At 39.1% G+C, this 26,652-nt stretch overlaps 1 protein-coding gene and 1 long non-coding RNA gene across 3 annotated transcripts in view; both read left to right on the top strand.

Moving 5' to 3' along the window:
• CASP9 (caspase 9) overlaps positions 1 to 18,268 on the top strand; it is a 32,567-nt gene extending 14,299 nt beyond the window's left edge. For both annotated transcript variants that reach the window (XM_074218375.1, XM_074218374.1), the window contains 6 exons: positions 234 to 419; positions 5,949 to 6,038; positions 8,911 to 9,058; positions 11,912 to 12,082; positions 13,847 to 13,956; positions 17,684 to 18,268. In XM_074218375.1, the coding sequence (XP_074074476.1) occupies positions 234 to 419; positions 5,949 to 6,038; positions 8,911 to 9,058; positions 11,912 to 12,082; positions 13,847 to 13,956; positions 17,684 to 17,776 (798 nt within the window). In that variant the 3' untranslated portion in view covers positions 17,777 to 18,268. The remainder of the gene's footprint in view (positions 1 to 233; positions 420 to 5,948; positions 6,039 to 8,910; positions 9,059 to 11,911; positions 12,083 to 13,846; positions 13,957 to 17,683) is intronic.
• A 2,218-nt stretch (positions 18,269 to 20,486) lies between these two features.
• On the top strand, positions 20,487 to 25,873 carry LOC141509113 (uncharacterized). The gene is made up of 3 exons (XR_012474582.1): positions 20,487 to 21,147; positions 21,683 to 21,789; positions 22,170 to 25,873. It is a non-coding gene; the product is annotated as an uncharacterized LOC141509113 (long non-coding RNA).
• The last annotated feature ends 779 nt before the right edge of the window (positions 25,874 to 26,652 follow it).

Here is a 26,652-nt window from a genome sequence, read left to right on the forward strand (position 1 = left end):
AATTTTAACTTTAAATTTAATTTATTTAGAATAAAATTTTATGTCAGCTCTTGTTCTTCTTGTTGATATTATCATAGTACTTGTATGATTTGTTTTTCCTAATCCCTCTTGCTTTAGTCTACATCAGTTCATAGAAGTCTTCCTATAAAAGTCCTGAATAGCTTCATTTCATCCGGGCAGTTTCTCTTTGGGGGACCCCAACCAGGCCCAGGTTTACCTTTTGCTTCTTCCAGGTTGGACAGGTGTATTCTCTGAACTCAGATCCATGTGGCTACTGCCTCATCATCAACAACATGGACTTTGATGCTTCCTCAGGCCTTTCTGTCCGAACAGGCTCCAACATTGACTGTGAAAAGATGCAAAAACGCTTCCAGGCTCTACATTTTGCTGTGGAGGTCGAGTGTAACCTGACTGCAAAGGTAATGAATGCCTATGGTGGTCCATCTTCCTTGGGAGAGGCAGGGCCTGATCAGGGTGGCTAATCCACATACTTTCTCTTGGGTCTTTTCATTCACTCTAGCTAAGGTCAAATACACAAAATCCAAACAAAGGCTGAAGGACTAGAATGAATTGGGAAAAATTTTACTGTTAAGAATAAGTACGCTAGTACAATGAGAAGGGAACCATGTGTTTTATTTGTTTTTGTATCTCCTCCATAGCAGGAACTAGGGGCAGGAAAGCTTGGGAAACAGCAGTAGCCTGGGTTTGGGGTCAGAAATGCCTCCTCTGACACTATGTTATCTTCCCTTCTCTGCCCCTCAGAGACCCTGTCTTCCTGAATTGCTCAACTCAGAGGCCACCATTTCCACTAGTTCTTCCCTTAGATGGTCTATTTCCAAAGATGATCAGGGAAAAAGGAAGATAACCAAATTTCTTAAGATGTTTATAGCAGTTCTCTTTCTGGTGGTAAAGAAATGGAAATTGAGGGGATGCCCATCAGTTGGGGAATGACTGAACAAGATTGTGATAGAATACTATTGTACTGTAAGAAATGATGAGCTTAATGGCTTTAGAAAAACATAGAAAGACTTATACAAAATAATGAGGAGCAAAATGAGCAGAACCAAGAAAATATTGTATATGGTAACAGCAATAAGGTTTTAAGAACAACTTTGAGTGAATAAGTCCATTATAAGTACCCAGATTAACCACAAAGGACACATGATGAAAGATGTCATCTGCATCCAGAGAAAGAACTAATAAATCAAAGTATGTCTAGAATAATTTTACATATACCTATTTATGTCTAATTTCAGCCATCTCTAGGGTGGGGGGGAGGAGGGAAGAAAAAAAGAAATTTACATGATAATTTTGTTGTATATGTGAAAGGAATGGCAAATTGTGCATATTAGATTTGCATTTTAATGCATGATCAACTTTTTTTTAAAATTTTACTATGGTTTGGAAATGTTGGCTTTATTCCATAAATGAAAATTTAAAAAATTATAAAAAAAAAAGAAAGAGAAGTAGAATAGATCACTGAATCTTACCTCTGATACTTTTTATCTATGTGACCATAAGCAAGTAAGTAACCTTTGTAAGCCTCAGTTTCCTCATCTGTAAAATGGTGAAAATCCTATCTCCCTAATAGGGTTGTTGTGCTATTCAGATAAGATCATTTATGTAAAGTGCTTTTTCATTATTAAAAGGTATATATAAATGCCAGCTGTGGTTAGAAAGAATGGTCACTTGTTGACCAGCCTTCTAAGGATAGGCCTGTCTGCACTAAACTGATCCTCAGATAAAAGACATGAAATTGTTGGACCCGTGCTTGAAGTTTTTCCAGTTTGACTGGATACTGGAGAAACTATTTGAGAATTTGATATTACTGTCACAGCCAAGAGGGGCAAGATACGAAATCAGGTCTTCCTGACTCCCAAGTTCAACTGAGCCATACTGCCCATGAATATAGTAAAAATTTCATAAAATCATTCATTGGAACAGAATCATTTGGAAGGGAGCTCAAAGGTCATCTGCCTGGTGAAAATCCACTCTCTGGGCAGCTAGGTTAGATGGGTGGATCAAATTCTGCCCTAGAATCAGGAAGACTCATCTTCTTGAGTTTAAATCCAACCTTAGATACTTATTAGCTGTGTGACCTTGGGTAAGTCACTTCACTCTGCATCAATTTCCTCATCTGTCAAACGAGCAGGAGAAGGAAATGGCAAACTACTCCAGTGTCTTTGTCAAGAAAATCCCAAATAGGTGTCAACAAGAGTCTGAAATGACTATAAATGATTGAAATAATTTCCCTGACAAGTAGTCATCTGGTTTCTGTTTGAATACCTCCATGATAGGGAACTCACTACATCCTTGGGTAATACACTTTTTTTTAAAGTTTTTTTGCAAGGCAGATGGGGTTAAGTGGCTTACCCAAAGCCACACAGCTAGGTAATTATTAAGTGTCTGAGGCTGGATTTGAACCCAGGTCCTCCTGACTCCAGGGCTGATGCTTTATCCACTAGGCCACCTAGCCGCCCCGAGTGGTGTCATTGTTAAGAAATTTTCTGTATACTTGTTAAACACCCCCAAAATACAGAGAGTCTCTCCTTTGGGAGAAGTGAATTTTTTCCCTCAATTGATTTTTTATTTTATTTTCCCAGTTACATATTATGAAAAATTTTCAACATTCATCCACATGCACATGCATATTTTATAAGTTACATAACTTCCTTCCACTTTCCCTTGCCACCCCATTTCCTCAGTGGTAAACATTTTATATATACATTTTTTTATTTAACGTGTTTACAAATAGTCATTTTCTGTATGAGGAATTTAGGACTAAGGGAAAAGAAAGAAAACCATGACATAGGAAGGAAAAACATAAGAGACATTTTAAAAAAGTAAATGTAGTATTCATTCAGATTCTGTAGGTTTTTTTTTTTGTTATTGTTTTGTTTTTTCTTAGTCTAGATAAGGATGGTATTGTCCATAGCAGATCTCCCAGGGTTGTCTTAGCTCTCTGAACTGCTGACAGGAGTTGCATCCATCATAGTTGGTCAATTAACTCACAATGTTAATCACATTTATAATTTTCTCTTGGTTCTACTCCCTTTGCTCAGCATCGGTTTCTGTAATTTGTTCCATGATTCTCTAGAGTCTGACCATTCATGGGAGAAGTGAAATTAAGATAAGAAATGACCCTGCCCTCAAGGAGTTTATAGTTTAGTAGGGGCTTAAGAAACTATCACAGATATTTATAATAGACATTATATGATGAGGGAATCACAGATGGGCTATATTCTGGTGATGCTGTTCAGTCAGGACCAACTCTTCCTAATCCCATTTGGAGTTTTCTTGACAAAGAAACTGGAATTGTTTGCCATTTCCTTCTCCTGCTGATTTGACAAATGAGGAAACTGAGACAAACAGGGTGAAGTGACTTGCACAGGGTCACACAGCTAGTAAGTGTCTGAGGCAAGATTTGAATATAAGAAACTTAGTCTTCCTCACTCTAGATCCAGCACTCAGGGGCAACTAAGTGGCTCAGTGGATAGAGCACCAGCCCTGAAGTCAGGAGGACCTGAGTTCAAATCCAGCCTCAGACACTTAATAATTACCTAGCTGTGTGGCCTTAGGCAAGTCACTTAACTTCATTGCCTTGCAAAATAAAACAAAACAAAATAATAAATAGACCCAGCACTCTAGCCTCTTCACCGTCTTGCTACTTTCAGGTCTGAGTAGGAAGATCATTGTAAACAGGGGGGAAATCAAGGAAGTTTTCTTCCTTCCTTCCTTCCTTCCTTCCTTCCTTCCTTCCTTCCTTCCTTCCTTCCTTCCTTCCTTCCTTCCTTCCTTTCTTCCTTCCTTTCTTCCTTTCTTTCTTTCTTCCTTTTTGAGTTCTATGTTTTTTCCTCTAATCTTGCTTCCCTCCCCTCACCCCCCACAGAAGGCTATCTGATAGTCTTTACATTATTTCCATGCTATACATTGATTTAAATTGAATGTCTTGAGAGAGAAATCATATTCTTTTTCAGAAAGATTTTATTTATTTTGAGTTTCACAATTTTTCCCCCATTCTTGCTTCCCTCCCCCCACTCCCCACCCCCCACAGAAGACATACTGTTGGTCTTTACATTATTTCCATGGTATACATTGATCTCAGTTGAATGTGATGAGAGAGAAATCATATCCTTAAGGAAGAAAAATAAAGTATAAGAGATAGCAAAGTTACATAATAAGATAACGGTTTTTTTTTTCCAACTTGAAGGTAATAATCTTTGGTCTTTGTTCAAAGTCCACAATTCTTTCTCTGGATACAGATGATATTCTCCATCTCAGATAGCCCAAAATTGTCCTTGGTTGTTGCACTGATGGAATGAGTAAGTCCATTAAGATTGATTATCACTCCAATGTTGCTATTAGGATGTACAGTGTTGTTCTGGTTTTGCTCATCTCGCTTAGCATCAGTTTATGCAAATCCTTTCAGGCTTCTCTGAACCTCCTGGTTTCTAATAGAACAATAGTATTCCATGCCATACATATACCACAGTTTGTTAAGCCATTCCCCAATTGATGGACATTCATTCAATTTCCAATTCTTTGCCACCACAAACAGGGCTGCTATGAATATTTTTGTACAAGTGAAGTTTTTCATGATCTCTTCAGGGTATAGACCCAGTAGTGGTATTGCTGGATAAAAGGGGATGCGCATTTTTATTGCCCTTTGGGTGTAATTCCAAATTGCTCTCCAGAAAGGTTGGATGAGTTCACAGTTCCACCAACGATGTATTAGTGTCCCAGATTTCCCACATCCCTTCCAACATTGATCATTGTCCTTTCTGGTCATATTGGCCAGGCTGGAGGTATGAGGTGGTACCTCAGAGATGCTTTAATTTGCATTTCTGTAGTCAATAATGATTTAGAGCAATTTTTCATATGACTATGGATAGCTTTGATTTTGCCATCTGTAAATGACCTTTGCATATCCTTTGACTATTTGTTGATTGGGGCGTGTTTTTTTTTTTATAAATTTGACTCAGTTCTCTATATATTTTAGAAATGAGTCCTTTGTCAGAAATATTAATTATATAAATTGTTTCCTAATTTACTATATTTATTTAGATCTTGGTTTCGATGGTTTTGTCTGTGCAAAAGCTTTTTAGTTTAATGTAATCAAAATTATCTAGTTTGTTTTTAATGATGTTCTCCATCTCTTTCAAGGAAGATTTTAATAAATGTTTGCTGAATTTAAATCAGACACATTCCTGCAATCTATTTCTAGACATTATAGTCTGCTGGTGTTTAAAAATGATGATGATAAAAAGGAATCACTCAGTCAACAAATTTAGGGTCAACTATTTTGCTAGGTTTAGAGAAGTAAAACAGTCCTTTACCCTTAAGGAGCTTATAGTTTTATGGGGAAGATAAACATACACTTGAATACATATATAAAATATATACCTAATAGGCATATATTTATTGAGTATATGAAATATATTCAAAACAAGGTAATCAATCTAGAGGGAGGGTACTAGTACTGGGTGGGTGGTGGTCATAGTTGAGTAGGGAAGGCTCCATCTTGGAAGGGGTTCTTGGGCTGAGTCTTGAAGGAAGCTAGGTATTGCAGGAATGGGACTGTGTGATAGAAAGGCATCCCAGGTGTGGGATAGCAAATGGGTACCAAGAGAGCAGAGAGGAGTCATCTCATTAGACCAGAAAGGTAGGAAGGGCAGCACCAGGTTGTGAAATACCTAGACATTCCTTAGATGAAATGTTGAAGGCTTCATCAGATCTCTGTTGATCCTAGCATGGGCAGGCACAGGACAAATGGCCTGTGGGCTTCCCTCATTTTTTCCCTCTCTCCACATTCTTATTCTTGTTACTGGTCATGCCCTGGCTCATTCTGGCTTATTTCTCCTGACAGCTGAGCCTGGAAGTTGAGGGGGGGACATTTAAGGGAGTCCCATACCTCAACCCTCTGACTTACCAGGTCTTCTTGCCCACAGGGAATGGGAAAAACCTTGCAGCAACTGGCCAAGAGGGATCACAGTGCCCTGGACTGCTGTGTGGTAGTCATTCTGTCTCATGGTTGTCAGGTAAAAACCCTCTTTGGAGACAGCTGCTTCAGTCTTCTGACTTCTTGTTTACTTGAAGTCTTCTCGGAAAAAATCCAGGTTAAGTGACTTGCCCAAAGTCACACAACTAGTAAGTGATTAAGGCTGTATTTGAACCAAGGTCCTCCTGATTCCAGAGTCAGTGATCTATTCTCTGCACCACTCAACTGCTTGGAGACTTGAAAAGACACATTTATTAAGGTCCCATGGGCCTGGCATTGTGCTACTCACTGATGATACATACAAAAAGGGAAGTGAGATACTCCTTGCCCTCAGAGAGTTTCTCTTGGAGAGAAATGAATGTTCTCAGATAAGGAATATACAGAATATAAAAGTGATTCCCATCAAGAACCAAGGGATGAGAAAAGTACTTGAGGAGGTCATTGCTCCTGAGTTGTGCTTGCTGGAGAAATATCCTATAGTCAGAGGTGTCTTGGAAGGAGGGAGGATATGGATTCCAGACTTCTGACTGTTTTTGTTGTTTGTTTGTTTTTGTGGGGCAGTAGGGTTAAGTGAGTTGCCCAAAGTCACATAGCTAGAAAGTATCAAATGTCTGAGACCAGATTTGAAACTCAGGTCCTTCTGACTCTAGGGCTGGTACTCTATCCACTGTGCCACCTGGCTGCCCTCCTTTCTGACTTTTTTGAGTTGTTGTGGCAGGTCCAGAGATGGGCACCTGACCTTGGATTCAGAAAGACCCAGGTTCAGAACTTACCTCAGATTCTTATCAGCTGTATGACCCTGGGCAAGTCCCCTAACTTCTCTGTTTCTTTTATATCTTCTCTGGAAGGTGATGGGGCTGGAATGATGGCCTCCTGATCTCCCTTCCATTTTTAAAGCAATGACCTTATGATCCTCTGGTAGTGAACAGATCTCTCAAAGATAATAATAATCCTAAGATTTAGAACTAGAAGGGACTGGTTAGCTGATCTAGTCCTCTGATTAAAAAATACAAGGCATCTCTAAAGTCTTTTCACAGTTTTAAGCCTTAATAGTGTAATTATTGATTATTGATTATTAAGACTTTGGGAACACCCTGTGTGTGGCCTAGAGAACTAAGGCCTCGAAGTGTTAAGTGACATTTTTAGAGTCACCTAACTAATAAACAGCTAAAATGGGATGTGAACTCAGAAACCTGAATCTGAATCCAAAAGTCTTTCTACAGCATCATTTCTGGATACCTCCCAGTTACAAAGATTATCTTCATTTTACAGATGAGTTTACAGAGGCAGACAGAGATTTCCTTATGAACATCCTGAATGGTGGTTACTTGAAGGTGTGATCCCATTTTATAGATTAGGAAACTGATTCCCTTGTGGTCATACAGCTTTATTATCTCAATTTTCAGTGCTCATGAGAAGTATTTGCAAAAAATCCACTCTGAATATCCTCATAGCTCATGTACCAACATTGCTTGAAGAGATGAAGAAGTGGGTTAATTCTATGTGAACTCCATAAGAGTTTCCCAATTAAATTTTCACCATAGATTGACAGAGTGGTAGCTGGGATAGAGTGGCAGCCTTAAGTTTAAGCCTTGCCTCTGACTCATGCTAGCCTCTTCATCCTCAGTCAATCATTGATCCCCAGGGTCCCAGGCAACTGGGTGAGAGGAAGTGATGGAGCAGGGGCCAGTCTACTCTGGGAGATGTTTCCTTGATGGATTTCTTTCACTTCACTCTGCCAATCCCCCGGGTTTGATCCTTTCAAAAATGTATATGCTACATGTAGAGCAGTATGAAATAACAGAAAGCTTGGCATCCCAGCTTCCCAGAACTGGGTGCAAATCCTCACTCAGACACTTCCTAGCTGTGTGATCTTGGGCAAGTGACTTTGCCTCTCTCAGTCTCTGTTTCCTCATCTGTAAAATGAGGATGGTGATAATAATGCTTACTTCTTAGGGTTGCTGAAAGGACCAAGGGAGATCCTCCAGGTAAAGAGCTTAAAAACCTTTCCTCACTATAAAAAAGTTATTCCTTCTCAATATCTCTCTCAGGGGTCTCCAGCCTTTTCCCAAAGACCCCCAATGAGAGATAACTGAGGTAGACCAGCCCATCTTGATCCAACCTTACTGCTTAGGACATTCTTCCTAACATCCAACCAGAATTGACTTTCACTCACTCTTCCCATCCACACTTCCCCCATTTACCAACATTGCTTGCAGAGATGAAGAAGTGGGTTAATTCTATGTGAACTCCATAAGAGTTTCCCAATTAAATTAACTCATCATAGATTGACAGAGTGGTACCTGAGATAGAGTGGCAGTCTTGAGTTTAAGCCTTGTCTCTGACCCATGCTAGCTTCTTCATCCTCAGTCATTCATTGATCCTCATGGTTTCATAAGTGGACTGAAGTCCTTCAGGGGGTCACTTCCCCTCTGGGACCCAGGTGACTCATTTGTAAAACAGGCCTGGACTCAATGGCATCTGAGGTCTCTTCTCACCCCAAATCTGTCTTCTGGAGTTTATTCCCTTGGGAGGGGCCTTCCCCCTTTCTAGGGAGAGAACATGTGGAAAGCTGGGCAGATTGCCTTCCCCACGATCCCAGTCTTTATCCCTGCCCCTACAGACAGCCCTGCTCCCCAGCTAAAGAGTAGAAAGTTTCCACTTCTGGGAACCAGCTATGGAGCATGAAAGTCCTGGTCCTTTGTTCTCTTGGAAGCAGCTTAACCTGATACCATATTTGGAGTCAAGAGACCCAGGTTTAGATCCTGTCTCAATCCTTCATAAACTCTTGTGACCCTGACCAAGAATCTCTCAGCCTATTTCCTTAATTGTAAACAAGGGATAATAGGGGTATTGGAGATCATAAAGCACCACAGACATGTGAATTTTGATTTTTGTTATTATTTTCTCAGTCCAGTCATCTCCAATTTCCTGGAGCCATCTATGGCACAGATGGAGCCTCCATTTCAGTTGAGAGAATTGTGAATGTCTTCAGTGGGTCCAGATGTCCCAGCCTGGGAGGGAAACCGAAGCTTTTCTTCATCCAGGCCTGTGGTGGAGGTAAGCTCTTTCCTCATTTCAGTGCTGTTGTCTTCTAGGACCTGGGGCATCCATAGCATCCAGCCCCAGGAAAAGGTATCAGCTTCTCTGATCTTGATTTCTTCTCAGATCAACTCAGCAAGCCTTTTCCTCCCACTCAGTGCTCTAACCTCTCATCTCAAGCACCCACTCACTTTTTTTAGAAATATCAGGAAAGTATTTTTTCATATTATCCTTGTCTGAAGGCTTTGGAGTAATGGAAAGCAAAACCCTAAATAATGTCCTACTCCTGCCTTTCCAGATTAGCTGAGGAAGGACTCTTCCATGAAGAAATTAGGGAGGTGACAGGACAAGGACAATAATAATAATAATAATAATAATAATAATAATAATAATAATAATAATAATAATAATAATAATAATAGCTAGCATTTATATAGTGCTTTAAAATTTGCAACTACAACTTTGTCCTCCGAACAACCCTATGAGGGAGGGGCTATCTTTTCCCCTCCCTTTTTCCAGATGGGGAAACTAAGGGTGAGATAAGTTAAGGCCCCTACCCCAGCTGGGAAAGTGTCAAGAGACTGGCTCTGAACTCTAGTCTTCCTAAGTCTAAGTTAAGAGCTCTATCCAGTTTGATGATGATGATGATGATGATGTTTGTCCTTGAAGAAGACCATGACATTGGGGAAGTGATGCCATGATGTGCATGTGAAATGGATTTGAGTGAGAGGGGCTGTGACTCACCAGCCTCACCTTCCCTTCTGGAGACATCTGGGTGCAATGGCCAGATAGGAATCAGAATGACTGGAGATGACCCTGGATTCGAGGCAATCAGAGTTAAGTGATTTGCCCAAGTTCACATAGCTAGTAAATGTCAAGTGTCTGAGGCTGAATTCAAACTCAGAGCCTTCTGTCTCCAGGGCTGCTACACTCCCCTCACTCAAATCTGGATCTTTGCTCAGTGAAAATTTGAAATATACTTTTATTTTTTTCTGTTTTGGAGAGTTGTTTGATGATCAAATGATATAAGATTTGTAAAGAACTCTACAAATTTTAAATGCTATTATGACAAAGAATAAAAGAGGAACAAATAAGTTTAGCAAAACTAGCCAAAATATCAAAATAATCTGACATTATTATCAATGTTCTGTATCCAGAATCTCACACTTTTTCAAAGAAGGAAAGAGGGTACTTTTTATATCTTTTCTTTGAAAGTCAGAACTTGATTTTGATTTCAACAGCCTTCAGTTTTCATTATTTTGTTGTTATTCTTTCCTCATGGAAATTGTTTTCCTAGATCTGCTAACTTGACCTGTATTGGGTCATGTAAGTCTTCCTATGCATCCCAGTATTCTTTATATTCCTTGTTGAATACAATTCAGTAGTATTTTACTACATTCATGCACTACAATTTCTTTAGCCATCCTCCAATTCATGTTGGTGCCTATTTTATTTTTCTTAGAGTCTCTAGCTTTATTTTTTGCTTAGAACATGGAAATTTTATTTTAACTGAAATTTAAATTTTTTTTATTCAATGGAAGATTACCTTCTCTCCCTGTATTGAGAAAGAAAATAAAACAAAATCCCTATTATAAACTTGTGTATTCAAGCAAAAAAAAAATAAATTTTTATATGGGCTATGTTCAAAAAATAAATGTCTCAGTATGCCCTATGAGTCTATCAAATCCTATGAGTCTATCAAATCCTATGAGTGACAGGTTTTATCATGAGTCCTCTTGGAATCATGGAATCCTCTTGGATTTGCTTCAAATAGGATTCCTGAATTTTTCATAGTTATTTGGTTTTTTTTTTTTTTTTTTAGGTTTTTGGCAAGGCAAATGGGGTTAAGTGGCTTGCCCATAGTTATTTTTTTTTACAAGATTGTTGTTATTATATAAATTGTTTGCTTGGTTCTGCTTACTTCCCTTTGCATCTGTTCATACAAATCTTCTCAGGTTTCTCTGAAATCATCCCCTTCCTCACTCCTTACAGCACAAGAGTATTCCATCTCCCTCATAAGCCATTCTCCAGTTGGTGGGCATCCTTTCAGTTTTCAGTTCTTTGCCAACATGATGCTGCTTTTTGTATCTTAAAAATATTTTATTTTTTTCAATTACATCTAGAGATAGTTTTCACCATTCATTTTTGTAAAATTTCCTCCCTCCCTCCTTTCCTTCTCCCCTTGCCAGGATAATGAGCAATTTGATATTGGTTTTATATATATATATATATATATATATATATATATATATATATATATACATACACACACAAAATCATGTTAAACATATATTCATCATGTTGTGAAAGAAGAATCAGAACAGGGAGGCTAGGTGGTGCAGTGGATAGAGCACCAGCCCTGGAGTCAGGAGGACCTGAGTTCAAATGTGGCCTCAGACACTTAATAATTACCTAGCTGTGTGGCCTTGGGCAAGCCACTTAACCCCATTGCCTTGCAAAAAAAAAAACACCCTAAAAAAAAAAGAATCAGAACAAAAGAGAAAATTATAAGAAAGAAAAAACAAAAACAAAATTTTAAAGTGTAAAAATAGTTAATACTACTTTAAAAAGGAGCATTTTCACTGTGGGAGTAGACTAGAACCAGTTTGAATCTGGCTCCCAAGAACTGACTGTTAAATTTTTCAGTTTGAGTATTTAGACCTTGGGATTTGTAAATATTAACTTTTCAGGGCTTGATTGATTATCTTGTTGCTGGTATACTCAGGGAAAGTGATGGGGAAAATTAAGAATAAACTTCAAAGTATATTATGGGCACATTTTTCAAAGTTTTCCTCAGAGAGCTGGTTTCTCAGCTCACCACTGATTGCTACTCACTTGTTTTATGATGATATTTCTTCTCACTTCCTGCAGATCAAAGAGACCATGGATTTCAGGTCTCTTCTAATAGTTCTGGAAACAAGTCTCCTGGCAGTGACCCTGAGACAGATGCCACCCCATTTCAAATTAATTTTGATCAGCCAGATGCTGTGGCCAGTTTACCAACACCTGGTGACATCTTGGTCTCCTATTCTACATTTCCTGGTGAGAACATTGGAAGAAATTTTAACCCTCCCTTATTGCTTTTGAACTTGACTTGAAGGAAGAACTTTGCATATCAGAATTGGAAGGGACCTTTGAGGTGTCAGTTCATTCTTAGCTTATAGTTAGGTAATCAGTGAATAAGCATTTATTTTAGTCAGTTTTTCAATTGTGTCTGATTCTCCATGACCCATTTAGGGGGTACTAGATACTAGAATGACTTGCCATTTCTTTCTCCAACTCATTTTACAGATGAGGAAATTGAGGCAAACAAGGTTAAGTGACTTATCCAGGGTCACATGGATAGTAAATGTCTGAGGCCATATTTGTACTCAGGAGATGAGTCTTCCTGACTCTAGACCTGGTGCTCTCTATTCCCTGAGCTGCTGCCCAGTTTCCTCAAATATTTATTAAGTACCTTCTTTGTGAAAGGCATTGTCCTAAGTGCTAAGGATAAAAATAGGAAAGAAAATAAAGACCCTCAATACTCAACCATCTCAAATATTTATTTAAAGTGCCTGCTTTGCGAAAGGCATTGTTCAAAGTGCTAAGTATATAAATATGAAAGAAAACAAAGACTCTTAATACCCATATAATCTAAAGAGGGAGTATAACCTACAAAAGGAAGGTGAAAAAGCAAGGGGATGGGGTGGGAGAAGGTACTGAGTGCAGGGGTATATTGGAGAAAATCAAAGGAGGGCAGCTAGGTGGGAGATGAACAGCTAGTTAGTTTGGGGATCCTTCTTAAGTGAAATTTGGGGGAGGGGTCCTCACTCAGCCCTCCACTCAGAGGGGAGTAAAATTACTGAGATGTGAGTACCAAGGCTGATGGATCTCAATGGATAAAGAAAGTCTTGAGGATGATACTTCCCAAGGGGTTTGATGGAGAATTCCAAAGGAGGCCAGCTGAGTGGAAGATGAAGAATAAAAAGAATCTCAGTTCAGATCTTTTTTAAAACACTTTAAAGTCTGTGAAATGCTTTCTTCTCACCTGCCCTGGATGGTAAGGATTGCAGTTATGACTGATAAAGAAACTGAAGCTCAGAAAGCGGTGAATTGCCCATTGGCTACTCAGGATCAAAACTAGGTTTCCAAAAGGCAAATCATACGACATACAGCATGGATCTTTTGTACAGCATCATCCCCCAAAAAGAAATTATCTATCCCCTACATAAATGATGGGGAACTCACTACCACTCACTACCACTATTCATTGTGTTTTTAATGCCTTTAAGAATTAGAGCTTTCTCAAAAGTCCCTCCTAAATTGTGTACAAATGTCCCTTGATGTCGTTTCCACCTGTCGGTCCTAGTTCTCCTTTCTGAGGCCAAGCCAGAAGTCTAATCACTTTGGCTGCAGCCTGATCTGGGAATGAATATCTATGAAAGTGAGGACACGCTAGGGTTGGTCCCCTTGAGCAGCAGATTGGGAAGGTGATATTCAAAAAGATTTCCCCAATTCGAGTCAGAACTCTGGACACCATGAACAGAGAGAAAAAGAGGTCTATCAAGGTTGGGGCAGCTAGAATTCAGTTCCAGGACACCAAATTTAGAGGGCACTCAGAAAACTTGTAGTTGTCCACCAGGAAAGAAACAACAGTATTTGGCTCCAATCTAGCAAGAATAATTAGTTAAAATAGGAAACTACCTGATGTTGAGTTTGAATAAGGACCCTACCTGAAGGCACATTTTTTGTTTTGCTTATCTGGGGCTCAGAAGTTCATAGATATGGTTCTGATAATGCAACCTGTCAATTTTTTCTCCTAAGGTTTTGTCTCCTGGAGAGATACGAGGAGAGGCTCATGGTACATAGAGATCTTGGATAGAGTCTTGGAAGAGTGGGCAGATTATGAAGACTTATTGAATATTCTTCTAATGGTGACATCTGATTTTCTCTGGGTTTCATGGGTGGGTGGGTTTGAGAGAAAGGAAAATTGTGAGATGAAGGACTAAAGCAGAGGTGTCATGCCTCTTCCATGCAAAAAGGTGAGAAAAGGTCCAGGGATCCACTTCCCAGTTTGAACAGCTTAGCTCTAGGGTGAAAGTTTCATATCTCAGTTGATGAAGCCTCTCAGAGAATGGTCTCTGGAGGTTTCCATGGCCCAGCAGATAGCAAGAAGATGGCCACCATGAATGGGATTTGGAGCAGAACCTGGATCTAGTTAGATAGAATGAATCACATGAATTTTTACTTATTTAATCACTCATCAATTAGAAGAACTTCAGAACTGCTCCTGAGTAGGACTTCTAAAAATGAGTGTCTTCCCACATTCTCTCCAACACTGATTTTTCTGATTGTTGTCACCTTTGTCAAATTACTGTGTGGGAGGTGAAACCTCTCAGTAGTTTCCATTTGCATTTCTCTTTTTATTGCTTCTTTTAGTACTGACTTTATTTATTGGGCAAGACCCAACACTGTATCCATTGCATCATCTAGCGACCTGACATTCTGTGGGTCTATTAATTTTTTTTTTTTTGCAAGGCAATGGGGGGGGGTCTATGAATTTTTTTAAATTTTATTTTATTTTTTAGGTTTTTGCAAGGCAAATGGGGTTAAGTGGCTTGCCCAAGGCCACACAGCTAGATAATTAAGTGTCTGAGGCTGGATTTGAACTCAGGTACTCCTGACTCCAGGGCCCATGCTCCATCCAATGCTCCACCTAGCCGCCTCAGGGGTCTATAAATTTTATACAACATAGTTGAGGGAGGTCAAACTAAATTGTCTGAGGTACCTGTCAATTGTTAATTTTATACATATCATGGATATTAGAACTCTTTGATATTAGGGGCTTCACCACCTTCTGAACTTGACAAGGAGAGGTGAATAAACTCACACATCTACTTAGTCTGGGTTAGAGATATATCAATAGAAATTCAAGAATGGGGGTAAAGGAAGGGCAATGTTTAAAAGAAGTGCGGAAAATAATTGAAAGTTGTTAGATGAATGAAATAATATTTGTAAATGACCTAACACAGAGACTGATACATAGTAGGCACTTAAATACACATTCCATTCCTTATTCCATTTTAGTCATCAGTTATGAACTCCTTAATACTTAGAGTATTGTATCCTGTGCCTCCCTCTCCTATATAGTCAAAGCTTACTGGTTTATTGGTCCTTGAACTTCTTTCTGGATTTTGGCTATGATATTGCTAGGTTGTACCCTCCATGGTCTATGATACCAGGATTATCAGATCTGTTTGGACCATCTTATCCATCCCCATTCCTTTTTTTTTTCTTTATTTAAAAAAATTTTTTAGGGTTTGCAAGGCAATGGGGTTAAGTGACTTGCCCAGGGTCATATAGCTAGGCAATCATTAAGTATCTGAACTTTTGAACTCAGGTCCTCCTGACTCCAGGCTGGTGCTCTATTCACTGTGTCACCTAGCTGCTATGCCCCCCCCCATTCCTTTTTAGTTGAAAACTCTCTTTATTAGATTCACAAGACTCCAAGCCATTTTGTTGTTATAAACCCTTTTCTTGGCTGTCCCATACCTAGCTAAGAGACTATTATTCCTATATTTTTTAAGCTTCGGTCCAGAAATTTAAATTCCATTCTCAGATATCACCATGTTAACCAGCTATTTTGTCAACAGTACTGATGAAAATATTCCCAGCATCCTGAAAATCTGCATTTTTTTTTGTTCACAGTTCCATAATCCTTAGCAAAGCTTTCTTGGTTTGTTTTGGTGGTATCATTGTTCCTTTGTGAATCATCAGAACTGGATTTTTAGGGGTCATTGTTCACATTCTTGCTATATGCTGAAGCCAGAAGCCAGAATTAATTTTCAGCTAAATGAAAGGAAAGGCATATAGGTTCTCCTTCTTGGGGGGATGAATGTTGGACTTGTCAGTGCTGGTTTTCATTGTATATGCAAAAGACATAAGAAGAATCATTTTATTGGGTGCACATCTATGACATAGGTTGAAGGGATGGAGAAATTCTTGTAGAGTTTAAGATCCTTCGAGCCAAGTTAATTTATGGTTGATTTTATATATTAGTATAGTCATAGGGAACCCAGAGTCGCCATCTTGTCATGTCTTGATCTTGGAGAAAGATATCTGTGGATGTCCTCTGCACATAGTAGGTGCTAAGTAAAATGGAATAAGAAATAGAATGTGCATTTAAGTGCCTACTATGTATCAGTCTCTGTGCTAAGTCATTTAAAAATATCATTTCATTTGATCTCATAACAACTAGGGGAAGTAGGTGCTTTTATGATCACCATTTTACAGATGAGGAAACTTAAGACAATCGGGGTAAGTTACTTGCTGAGGTTCACATAGCTCATTTGGGTCTGAAGTCAAATTTGAACTCAGAGCTTCCTGACTCCAGACCCAACACTGTATCCATTGCATCATCCAGCTACCTGAGATTCTGTGGGTCTATGAATTTTATACAACATAGTTGAGGGAGGTCAAACCAGATTGTCTGAGGTAACTACCAATTTTTGACATTTGTGATTATAAAGATTTTTTAAAACTACTGCATATTCAAAATCTAACTTCCTAAACATTCTTCACCAGGCTTACAACAAAACAAGGATAGGTAACCTTAAAAGAATTTGATGTCTCTATAATTATTCATTTCTGTCCTGACTCCAGGTCCAGTGTTCTGTCCACTGTGCCATCTAGCTGTTTTTAAAGTGGTTATTGTAATATACTCATGCACATACAAATATGAATATAAATCCAGGGAGTAGGGACTAGGCCTGTGATTTCATTGATAATAAGGAAAGAAAAGATGAGGAAATTCCTTCCTCTAACCTAAATTCTGCAACTTATTGTCTTAGGGAATTTCCAGATGTTAGGTGCAGGGTCACACAAATGGGATGGGTCAGAAGGAAGAGTTGAACTGACTTGAGGCCAATTTTCTATCTATTGCAACACACTGCCTCTTCTCTCTCTTTCTTCATCTCAGTCTGTGTCTGTCTCTCAGGCTCTTTTTCTCTGTCTCAGTCTCTCTCCTTCCTCCCCTTCTTTCTTTCCCAGTATCCATATATTGCTATATTTACCAGACATATACATTGTTATTGTTCACTTGTGTCTGATTCTTTGTGATCACATTTGGGGTTTTCTTGGCAGAGATACTGGAGTGGTTTGCTATTTCCTTCTGCAGCTCATTTTATAGGTGAGAAAATAGGTAAATAGATGCAGTGATTTGCCCAGGGTCACACAGATAGTCTGGCACTAGATTTGAACTAATCTTCCTGACTCCAAGCCCAGTGATCTATCCACTGTGCCACCCAATTACTCATAAATATACACATACATGTATGTATATTTGTATATATATATATATATATGTATGTAAGTATGTGTATGTCTAAATAGCATATCTTGAACTGAATCTATAGTTTAGGTGTATCATTCCTCCTGATGAGGAAATTTCCTCTATCAATGCAGTTTGGCAATTGATAGTGACTTGGGGGCCACTGAGAACTTAATGAAGACACTATGGGTCAGGGATTAGAAGTGAGACTCGATGTCTAGTTGCTGATTTTAAAGATCACTGACTTAACCAAGGTCTCCATCCTGGTGAGGGACTATCTCTCCTCATTATCAAGCTAGTTCATAGTCTTCTTTATGTTTGTCTTTCCACAGGTATCGAATGCTGTGTCTGCCAAAGGGACATTCAAACAGATTCCTGGTTGTTTTAATTTCCTCCGGAAAAGATTTTTCTTTAAAACCAAGTGAGAATGGGTCCTGCTCTTCCTTCCTCCTACCTACCTACCTACCTGAAACTCCTTTCTCTCTGCCTGGAGCCCACAGGCAAGAGCTCTGGGCTTTCTTGCCTAAGATTGGGAAGGAGGAAGCCTCTCCTACTTCCTCTGGTTTGCTGCTCATGTCGCTGATCTTGGAGCTATTGGAGATGGCAGCTTCCTGACCTTTGCCCTGCCACCAGCAGCAGGTCCAGTGATGGGCAGAGCTAGAGACCAAAAGGAGTGGAGGAAGAGAAGGGCCATGGACATACATACTCAAACGAGTGTGATTGGATTAGCAGGATAACTTGGTTTCTTTGGAATTGTGGGCTACAGACACCCATGGAAGTCTCAACTCCTCAATAAGTAAGATGGGTGCCACCAGATCCTAGAAAATGGAAATCTCTGAGCTTGAAAAAGGCTATAGAAATTGTTTATTTTTTCCCTAGTATTTGTGGTTTTCATAAAAAAGAATTCTTTTATAAAATCCTGATTCTTTGTCTATTTGTTTTGCCATTTGGACTGAACAGTATTTGTTTTCTCTCGGGCTTGTATGCTCAGTATAAATGTTCACAAATGCTTTTTCTTATATCTGTTATTTATTTAATTTCTAGAATAGCTCTATATATGTCCAAGCTAGGTGTTCTCATCCTCATTTAACAAATAAGATAATTAAGGCTTTATAAAATGAATTGGCTTTTTTTAATGATTGTCAAGATGCAAGGGAAGAACCCAGAATGGAAAAGAGATGGCAGAATAGAGAGGAACTGGCACAAGAACCCACATTCCATCATCTACCTCAGCTCTTTTGTACATGTTGTGCCTGTCTGGGAGCTAGCAAATCTCTTAGTTGAGGCTCTTTCAGGAGGCTTAGTTGAAGTCGAGAATCTCTTGGCTGTGGGTGGCAGTGAGGGATATATACTGGTCTTAGATCCTGCTTCCAGATTGGCATATGAAAGAAGTCTATATAGATTCCTAGCCATAGAATATAGCCCACTCCCCATATGGAGTTATGCCAGGGCAGTCACATCTGACCTAAATTGGGAGATACAGTAGCATTCCACTTCACTCATGTGGCAGAAGTTCCCATCCCTGTGGTAGGGGGCAGAGCCTAGTCTGGCATAATACAGGAACTGAAACTGGAGACTTAAGTAATAGAGGCAGTATGATACTATGAAAAGAACACAGGTTTTGGAATCAGAAGACTTGGGTTCAAATCTTGTCTCAGATGCTGAATAACTTTGTGACCTGTGTTTTGACTTTCTAATACATAAAATGTAAGGAGAGGTCAAGTATGACCTGAAAACATGGAGGAAAGGGAGATCTCAAGGCCAGTGGCAGTATCCAAGATGTAAAGATGAGCCTGTGGTAGGCCTGAAGCCTCCTAGTGTGAGCTTAGTGGAGGTTACAGCAGGTCTGGAGTGAAACATCAGAGAGGAGGAAGCTTAGGTAGAGCCCAAAGTAGGGGTAGAGAAGAAGAACCTATAATAAGAGGGAGCCCAATGGGGGGAACTTATAGGGGCAGCAGCAGCAGCACCTGAACCTAGCAGTAGTGGGGAAACAACTCAGGCAAAACCCACAGAAAAGGATGGTCCAGTTGCCCTGTGGCAAGAAGGAGGACTTAGACCCTAGAGTAGGAGTAGTCTCAGATTCTCTAGGAGGAGTGGTTTAGCCTTGAGGGGAGTAAGCCCTTAGGAAGAGATTGACCTGACACCTAGTATCAGACAGGGTCTGATCAAATGAAATTAGATGAGATAATATTTGCAATGCATTTGGCACAATGTCTGGTGCATATTAGGAATATGATAAATGTTTATGTCCCTCCCTGCCCAAATACAATCTGACCCAATTGCAAGATTCTAGATTGAATCTTCCCTAGATTCTGAGGCTGCAGAAGAAAACCAAGGAAAACTCCAAATACTTATGGGTAAATATCCTGGATTGGAAAATCCAGGAAGAGACTGATTAGATAATTAGTCCAATTAAAGATTTGGGGAGGGAAAAAACCAAACCTAACAACTATTTGTCCTAAGGACTCTAGGGCTACTTAGAAAAATTGAAACAGGTGGTGCAAAATGGAATCACTAGGGAAGAAAGGACAAAAAAATTGATGCTTAAAAACAGGGTGTCACCACTATTGTTCATCACTCCTGGAGGGAGAAGGGTAGGGAAGAAGAGACAATTATTCTTTGTTGGAGCAATATAGGTAGCTGTGCAGTGTACTTTATCCAGTGTCCTGGAGAAAGACAAGTATAAAGTTGGAATCAGGAAGACCTGTCTTCAAAGACAGTCTCCAACATCTTCCCAGCTGTGGTAATTCTCGTAACTTCTTTCAACCATATTTTACCAATCTGAAATTAGGAAAAATAATAGCAACTTTTCTCACTGGATTGTTCTAAGGACTAAGCTGTAGTTGCAAATTTTAAAATACATTTATATAGTATTATATATGTATATGTATATGTATATGTGTGTGTGTGTGTGTGTATATATATATATATATATATATATATATATATATATATGCAAGGCAAAAGGGTCAAGTGACTTGCCCAAGGTCACAAAGCTAATTTTTAAATGTCTAAGGCTGAATTTGAACTCAGGTTCTCCTGACTCCAAGGCCAGTGCTCTATTCACTACGCCACCTGGCTGCCCCAAATATATTGTATAATATATAAACATTCAACAAAAGTATATTATATATAAAAGCAATACTATATAAATGTTAGTGTCATTATTATTATTATTGTTACCTTTGTCAAATCAGCTCTCTAATCATTTTAAGGAGGAATACTGCTTATCTGGAAAGATGGGCAGGACAGGACATTATATAGGAACTGATAGTTAATGGAAGACTGATAAGGTTTTGCTTGCAAATTAGTTCAACACCTTTGAAAAAAGGATATTAAAATGCTTTTTAAATATTTCTAAGAGAGGGAGTGGGGGAAGGGAATTAGGTGAATTCTGCACTTCCTATTAATCATAATTATTAAAATATTACTTTTGTATCTTTCCTAGAACCTGGCCCAATGCTCTGCACACAGTAGACACTCAATCCCACATTCTATGTTTCTAAGATCCTCTAAGATTTACAAAATGCTTTCCCTGCAACAACCCTGTGTCACAAGAGTTTTTAATTTCCTTTTAATTCAAATATCTTCCTTATTTTTTCCTGTTTATACAATATGTAACTTGTTTGTACATATTTATTTACTTTTTATCTTTCCCATTAGATTGTAAGCTCCTTGAGGGCAGAAGCTGCCATTTATCTCTTTATATACTATGAAGACCGAGACTGGCCCAGAACAGGCACTTAAATGTTTATTGACTGACTGACTATTTAGCTGCAGTACAGTAATTTTATTGGTAAGGAAGATCAGATAATTCATGGAGGCTTTTTTTTTATAGTTTAGAATTTAGCGGAGACTTCCAATACTTTAATTCTGATGATTAACTGATTAGGCATAAAAGAATTTCTGGCTCTGTTTTATGATAACCATTAGCTAGTTGTAAATTCCAGACTAACTCCTCTCAGTGTTTATTAAGCAATTTACAACCTAACCTGATATCATTTCCACCCTTCTGCCGTCTTTGACATGTGTACCTTCTTTTTCCTCTCTTAGCCTGCTATAAATTTTACAAGTTTATCTTTAAAGTCTGCAGCTTTCCTTTTCCCTTTTGGTAGCTGTAAATTCCAATTGTATTTTTTCTGTGATGTAATTCAAAACTATATAAGTCTTATGAAAAATTGTATCTGGTGCTCAGTCAGGAGTCATTTAAATAACCAAAGTCTATGCTGAGCATGTTAATATGTCTCTGCTTGTTAGTACATAAATATAGCTGGCTGCAGTATCAGCTAAAACTCTTTGAAAACTTTGTTTTCATTTGTTGACATAAACAGATGAGACAAGGAAATGAGATAAAAGATGCTCAAGGAGAAGAGCACTCCCTTCACTGTACCACCTAGCTGCTGGATCCTTATAAAGCCAGAGATTCTAAGAAGTCAAGGTGAGAAGGGTTAGCTTTTCTTTTCCTTCCTTCCTTCCTTCCTTCCTTCCTTCCTTCCTTCCTTCCTTCCTTCCTTCCTCTCTCCCTCTCTCCCTCTCTCTCTCTCTCTCTCTCTCTCTCTCTCTCTCTCTCTCTCTCTCTCTCTCTTTCACAAGACAATGAGGTTAAGTCACACAGCTAGAAAGTGTGCATAATGAGAAATAATGAGAAATTGAGCATTGTGGGTAAGGAAAGTGTTTGTTGTGAGGATCTCTTGGAGCTAGATAGCTAAGAGGTTTGTTATTCAGGCATTTCAGTCATGAATGACTCTTCATGACCCCATTTGGGGTTTTCTTGGCAGAGATATTGAAGTGGTTTTTCATTTCCTTTTCCTTCTCCAGCTCTTTTTACAGATGAGGACACAGACAAGCAAGGTGAAGTGACTTGCCCAGAGTCACAACTAGCAAATATCTGAGAACAGACTTGAACTCTGGAAGATGAGTCTTGCTGGCTCCGGGATTGGCATTCTTTCCATTGTACCATCTATCTGCCTCAGATAACCTTGGTCCTAAAAGATAATAGAAGTGAAATGAGGAAAGTGCTTACCTCCGCCCCAGGTCTGGATGGAGAAAAACTTGGGTTTCCCTCACAAGTTGGGGTATCTGGACCCACTGAAAATATTCACAATTCTTTCTTTGTCTTTCTTTCTTTCTTTCTTTCTTTCTTTCTTTCTTTCTTTCTTTCTTTCTTTCCTTCTTTCTTTCTTTCCTTCTTTCTTTCCTTCTTTCTTTCTTTCCTATCATCTATGTATCTATCAGTCTGACTAGTTATTTGACTTTTTACAAGGCAGTGGGGGTAAGTGACTTGCCCAAGATCACACAGCTAGGTAATTATTAAGTGTCTGAGGCTAGATTTGAACACAAGTCCTCCTGACTCCAGGGCTGGTGCTCTATCCACTTTACCACCTAGCTGCCCCTATACACAATTCTCTTGACTGAAATGGAGACTCTGGGGCTCCAGAAAATTGGAGATGACTGGACTGAGATAATAATAATAACAGAAATCATAGCTCATACTTCTATGGTGCTTTATGGTCTTCAAAGCACTTTCCCACAATAACCCCAGGAGGTACTACTATCGTTAGTTTATGGGTGAAAAAACAGGCTCTGAGAGGTTACATGTTTTGCCCAGGGTCACAAGAGCTTGTGAAGGATTGAGACTGGATCTGAACCCAGGTGTTTGTTAAGTGACCCCATCATGGACTTCAGCCCCCTTCTGAGAGCCTGGGGGGCAAGGATAGGAAAAGTGGGTGAAAGGCCAATTCTGCTTGTGCGTCCAGAAGAACTTCCTAACCACTGGGGTTGGGTCAGGATGGGTTGGCTTACCTGGGCTACCCCTTATTGGAAGCCTTTAGGAAAAGGCTGGAAGACCCATGGGAGGGATGTTATGGAGGGATACCTGTTCAGCTTTGATGGACTCCCTGGCTCAGTCAGCATCTACAGAGTGTGGAAAGGTTTGCAAAGCGCCTTACCTGGGGGAGCTCACTTGGTCCTCAGCAACCCAAGGAGGTAAGCATTATTATCATCCCCATTTTACAGATGAGGAAACAGACCGAGAGGATCCTACAGCTAGGAAGTACTTGAGGGAGAATTTGCATTTAGCTCTTAGAAGCCTAGAGGCCAGCTCTCTGTTATCTCAGATACATGTACACTTTTTATGAAAAAATTATTTAATATTATATTTTTCCCCAGTTACATGTAAATCAACTTTTAATACTAATTTTCAAAACTTTGAACTCCAAATTCTCTTTTTTTGTCTCTTCTCATGTCCCTTCATTGAGAAGCAAGCAATTTAATATAGGTCATAAATGTATAGTTACACAAAGCATTTCCATAGAATGTCTTATTGTGCAAGAAAACACAAAGGTCCCCTCTCCCCCCCAAAAGAAGAAACTTCAGGAAAAATAAAGTTTAAAAAGTACAGCATGGACTTTTTGAGTGGATCAAACCTGGAGGGATCAGCACAGTGTAGGAGGAAACCTAATTTACTGTGCTAAGCTTAGGGACATAGAAAAAAAAGCAAACGAACCCTGGTCTCTGCTCTAGGGAGGTCACATTCTTTTCTTTAAATTTTATTTATTCAAAACAATGGGGTTAAGTGACTTGCCCAAAGTCACAGAGTTAGACAATTATTCAGTATCTGTGATCAAATTTGAACTCAGGTTCTCCTGACTCCAGGGCCAGTGCACCACCTAACTATTCCTTGGGAGTTTACATTCTAATGGAGGAAACAATATGCAAACAGCCACCTGCATGTACAAAATAAAAGTAGTATAAAAGGGAGATAAACATTGAGCTAGTATCATTGGCTCAAAGAGTATGTATAGCTTTCTTTCCAAGACACCAGTATGTATTTCTTCACACACTCTTGTCCTTTTTCCAGGATGGTTCTAGCAATAAAGTGACCCTGGCATAACTGAGAAGGGAACAGAGTCCAACTTTCTCCTGGTAGGAGGTAAAAAACAAATGAATCAACAAGAATTTAAGTTGGGCATAATGCCAGACCCTGGGAGTACCAATGCAAAGAGTGAAACAATCCCTATTCCTAAGGAGCTTACAAGCTAAGACCTCAGCTGTGTTCTGAATTATTAAGAAATAATCAAATAATATTTGATCCTTTGGATCAAAGATATAATCAGTCTTCTTTGAGGTGATTTATTTATTTCCAGCAAGGGAACTGGATTTTCTAAAACTAGGAGACTCAGACTTATTTATGGTGCCAAAATTAAGGGTGGAAATGTTTTTGTTTAATCTAGGTTCTCAAAGATTGGTCCGTTGATCTGTGAAGTAACTCAATACCCTTCCAGGAGATCTGCAAGGTCCAAATATTTTCATAATAATGCTAAGATGTTATTTGCCTCTTAAAATTCTCTTCCTTTTTCTAACTATGTGTCTGTGTGAGGCCACATTTTCCTCAAATACTTCAATGAAAACAACATATCACAAAAGACTGAACACAGAAACAAATCTGAGAATCCAGCTGTCATCTATTAAAGAGGTCTGCCAAACTAAGGAAAACAAGGCATTCATCTCACTGATTTTTTTTGAAAAATATAATTATTTTTCATTAAAATATATTTATGTTGTTGTTGGTTTTTGCAAGGCAATGGGGTTAGGTGACTTGGCCAAGGTCACACTGCTAAGTAATTACTAAGTGTCTGAGGTTGGATTTGAACTCAGGTACTCCTGACTCCAAGGCCAGTGCTCTATCCACTGTGCCACCTAGCTGCCCCAAAGTATATTTATGTTAACATATATTGGGCACACATATTTTTAACTGAAATAATAAGCAAAAATTTAAGTTTTGATTTCTATTTGGGTAAATATTGATTCTCAAACCCACATCAGTAAAAACTCTTTGGGTGGTGGTCTTCAAAAAATTTTAAGAGAGTGAAAGGGTCTAAAGATCAAAAAGTTTGATAATTTTTTGTTTATTCCATTCTGGAATAGAGGGAAAAAGGTAACTATTTTGACTAGGTGGTAGATGTGTCCTTGTTGTTGTTGCTTGGCCTTTGTTCTGGAAAAAGACCATGTCATCAGGAAGGTGATGCCATGATCTGCACATGAATTGGATTTGAGTGATGGGATGCTGTGAAAACTCACCAGCCTCATTTTCTCCTCCAGAGCCAATTTAGTGGCTTGATATGAATCAGGAGGACTGGAGATGGTCTTGGATGTGAGAAAATCAAATTAAGTCATAGCTAATAAGAGTCCGAATTTGAACTGAGATTCTCCTGACTCCAGGGCTGGTGCTCTTTTTTCACTGTGCCACCTGAATGGCTCACAAAGTAAGAGAGGTTACTGATTGATGATGGTAGGGGTCAAATCTGAAAGTAGCAATGGGGAGCACACTCCATAGTGTGACCAGGTTGCCCAACCCTTTTCAGGGCTGGTTATCAAACTCTGGTGTCCACCTGATCTACCTAACTCTCACCTGTGACTAAGAAACTATAGCATGCACATCAGCCACACCCTGGTAAAGCTTTTGGGCAAATTGGCTGAATCAGATTGAGGGGGACCAAAGGGATCTCAAATCCATTGGTGAGTTAGGGGAGGTTTCATCCCAAGCATGTGAAGACTTCCCTTGGTGGGTGAAAGTGAAGCCCTTAGAGCTTGGTTAAATTTCAAATTCTAAAAGGTTATTCTCTACATCTTTTTTTTTTTTTTTTTTTTTTTTTTTTGCAAGGCAATGGGGTTAAATGACTTGGCCAAGATCACCCAGCTAGGTAATTATTAAGTGTCTTGAGGTTGAATTTGAACTCCGGCCCTCCTGACTTCAGGACCGGTGCTCTATTCACTCTGCCACCTAGCTGTCCCCCATCTTCTACATCTTGAGCCATCACCAGTTGTCTTGGCTTTGTCTTGTCATTAGGCTGTGAGGACTCTAGAAAAGAACATAAAGTTGATGACTTCCTGCAGCTTTGTCTCATGAAATACAATTTATGCCTGAATCAAAAGACATTACCTATACCATTTGTCTTTCCCCCCCAAGAACTGAAGTAGCACATAAAAATTAGGGACAGAGCTGATAAATAAATAGAAAGCAGCATTTGAACTCACTCATTTCTTCCTGAATTCACTATACCACTTAGATGCCTCTGAAAGGAGCTAACATTTCCAAACATTTTTTAAATGTTATTTCACTAATCTGGTGCACAGGTATTATTATCACCATTTTACAAAGAAGGAAACTGAGGCTTAAAGACATTAAGTTTATTTTCTGGTTAGGATCAAAGGCAGGAATTGAACTGTTGATTTTTTTTTTTAGTTTTTTTCAAGGCAAACGTGGTTAAGTGGCTTGCCCAAGGCCACACAGCTAGGTAAT

Source organism: Macrotis lagotis, chromosome 1 (genome assembly GCF_037893015.1).
Source record: "Macrotis lagotis isolate mMagLag1 chromosome 1, bilby.v1.9.chrom.fasta, whole genome shotgun sequence".
NCBI lineage: Eukaryota > Metazoa > Chordata > Mammalia > Peramelemorphia > Peramelidae > Macrotis > Macrotis lagotis.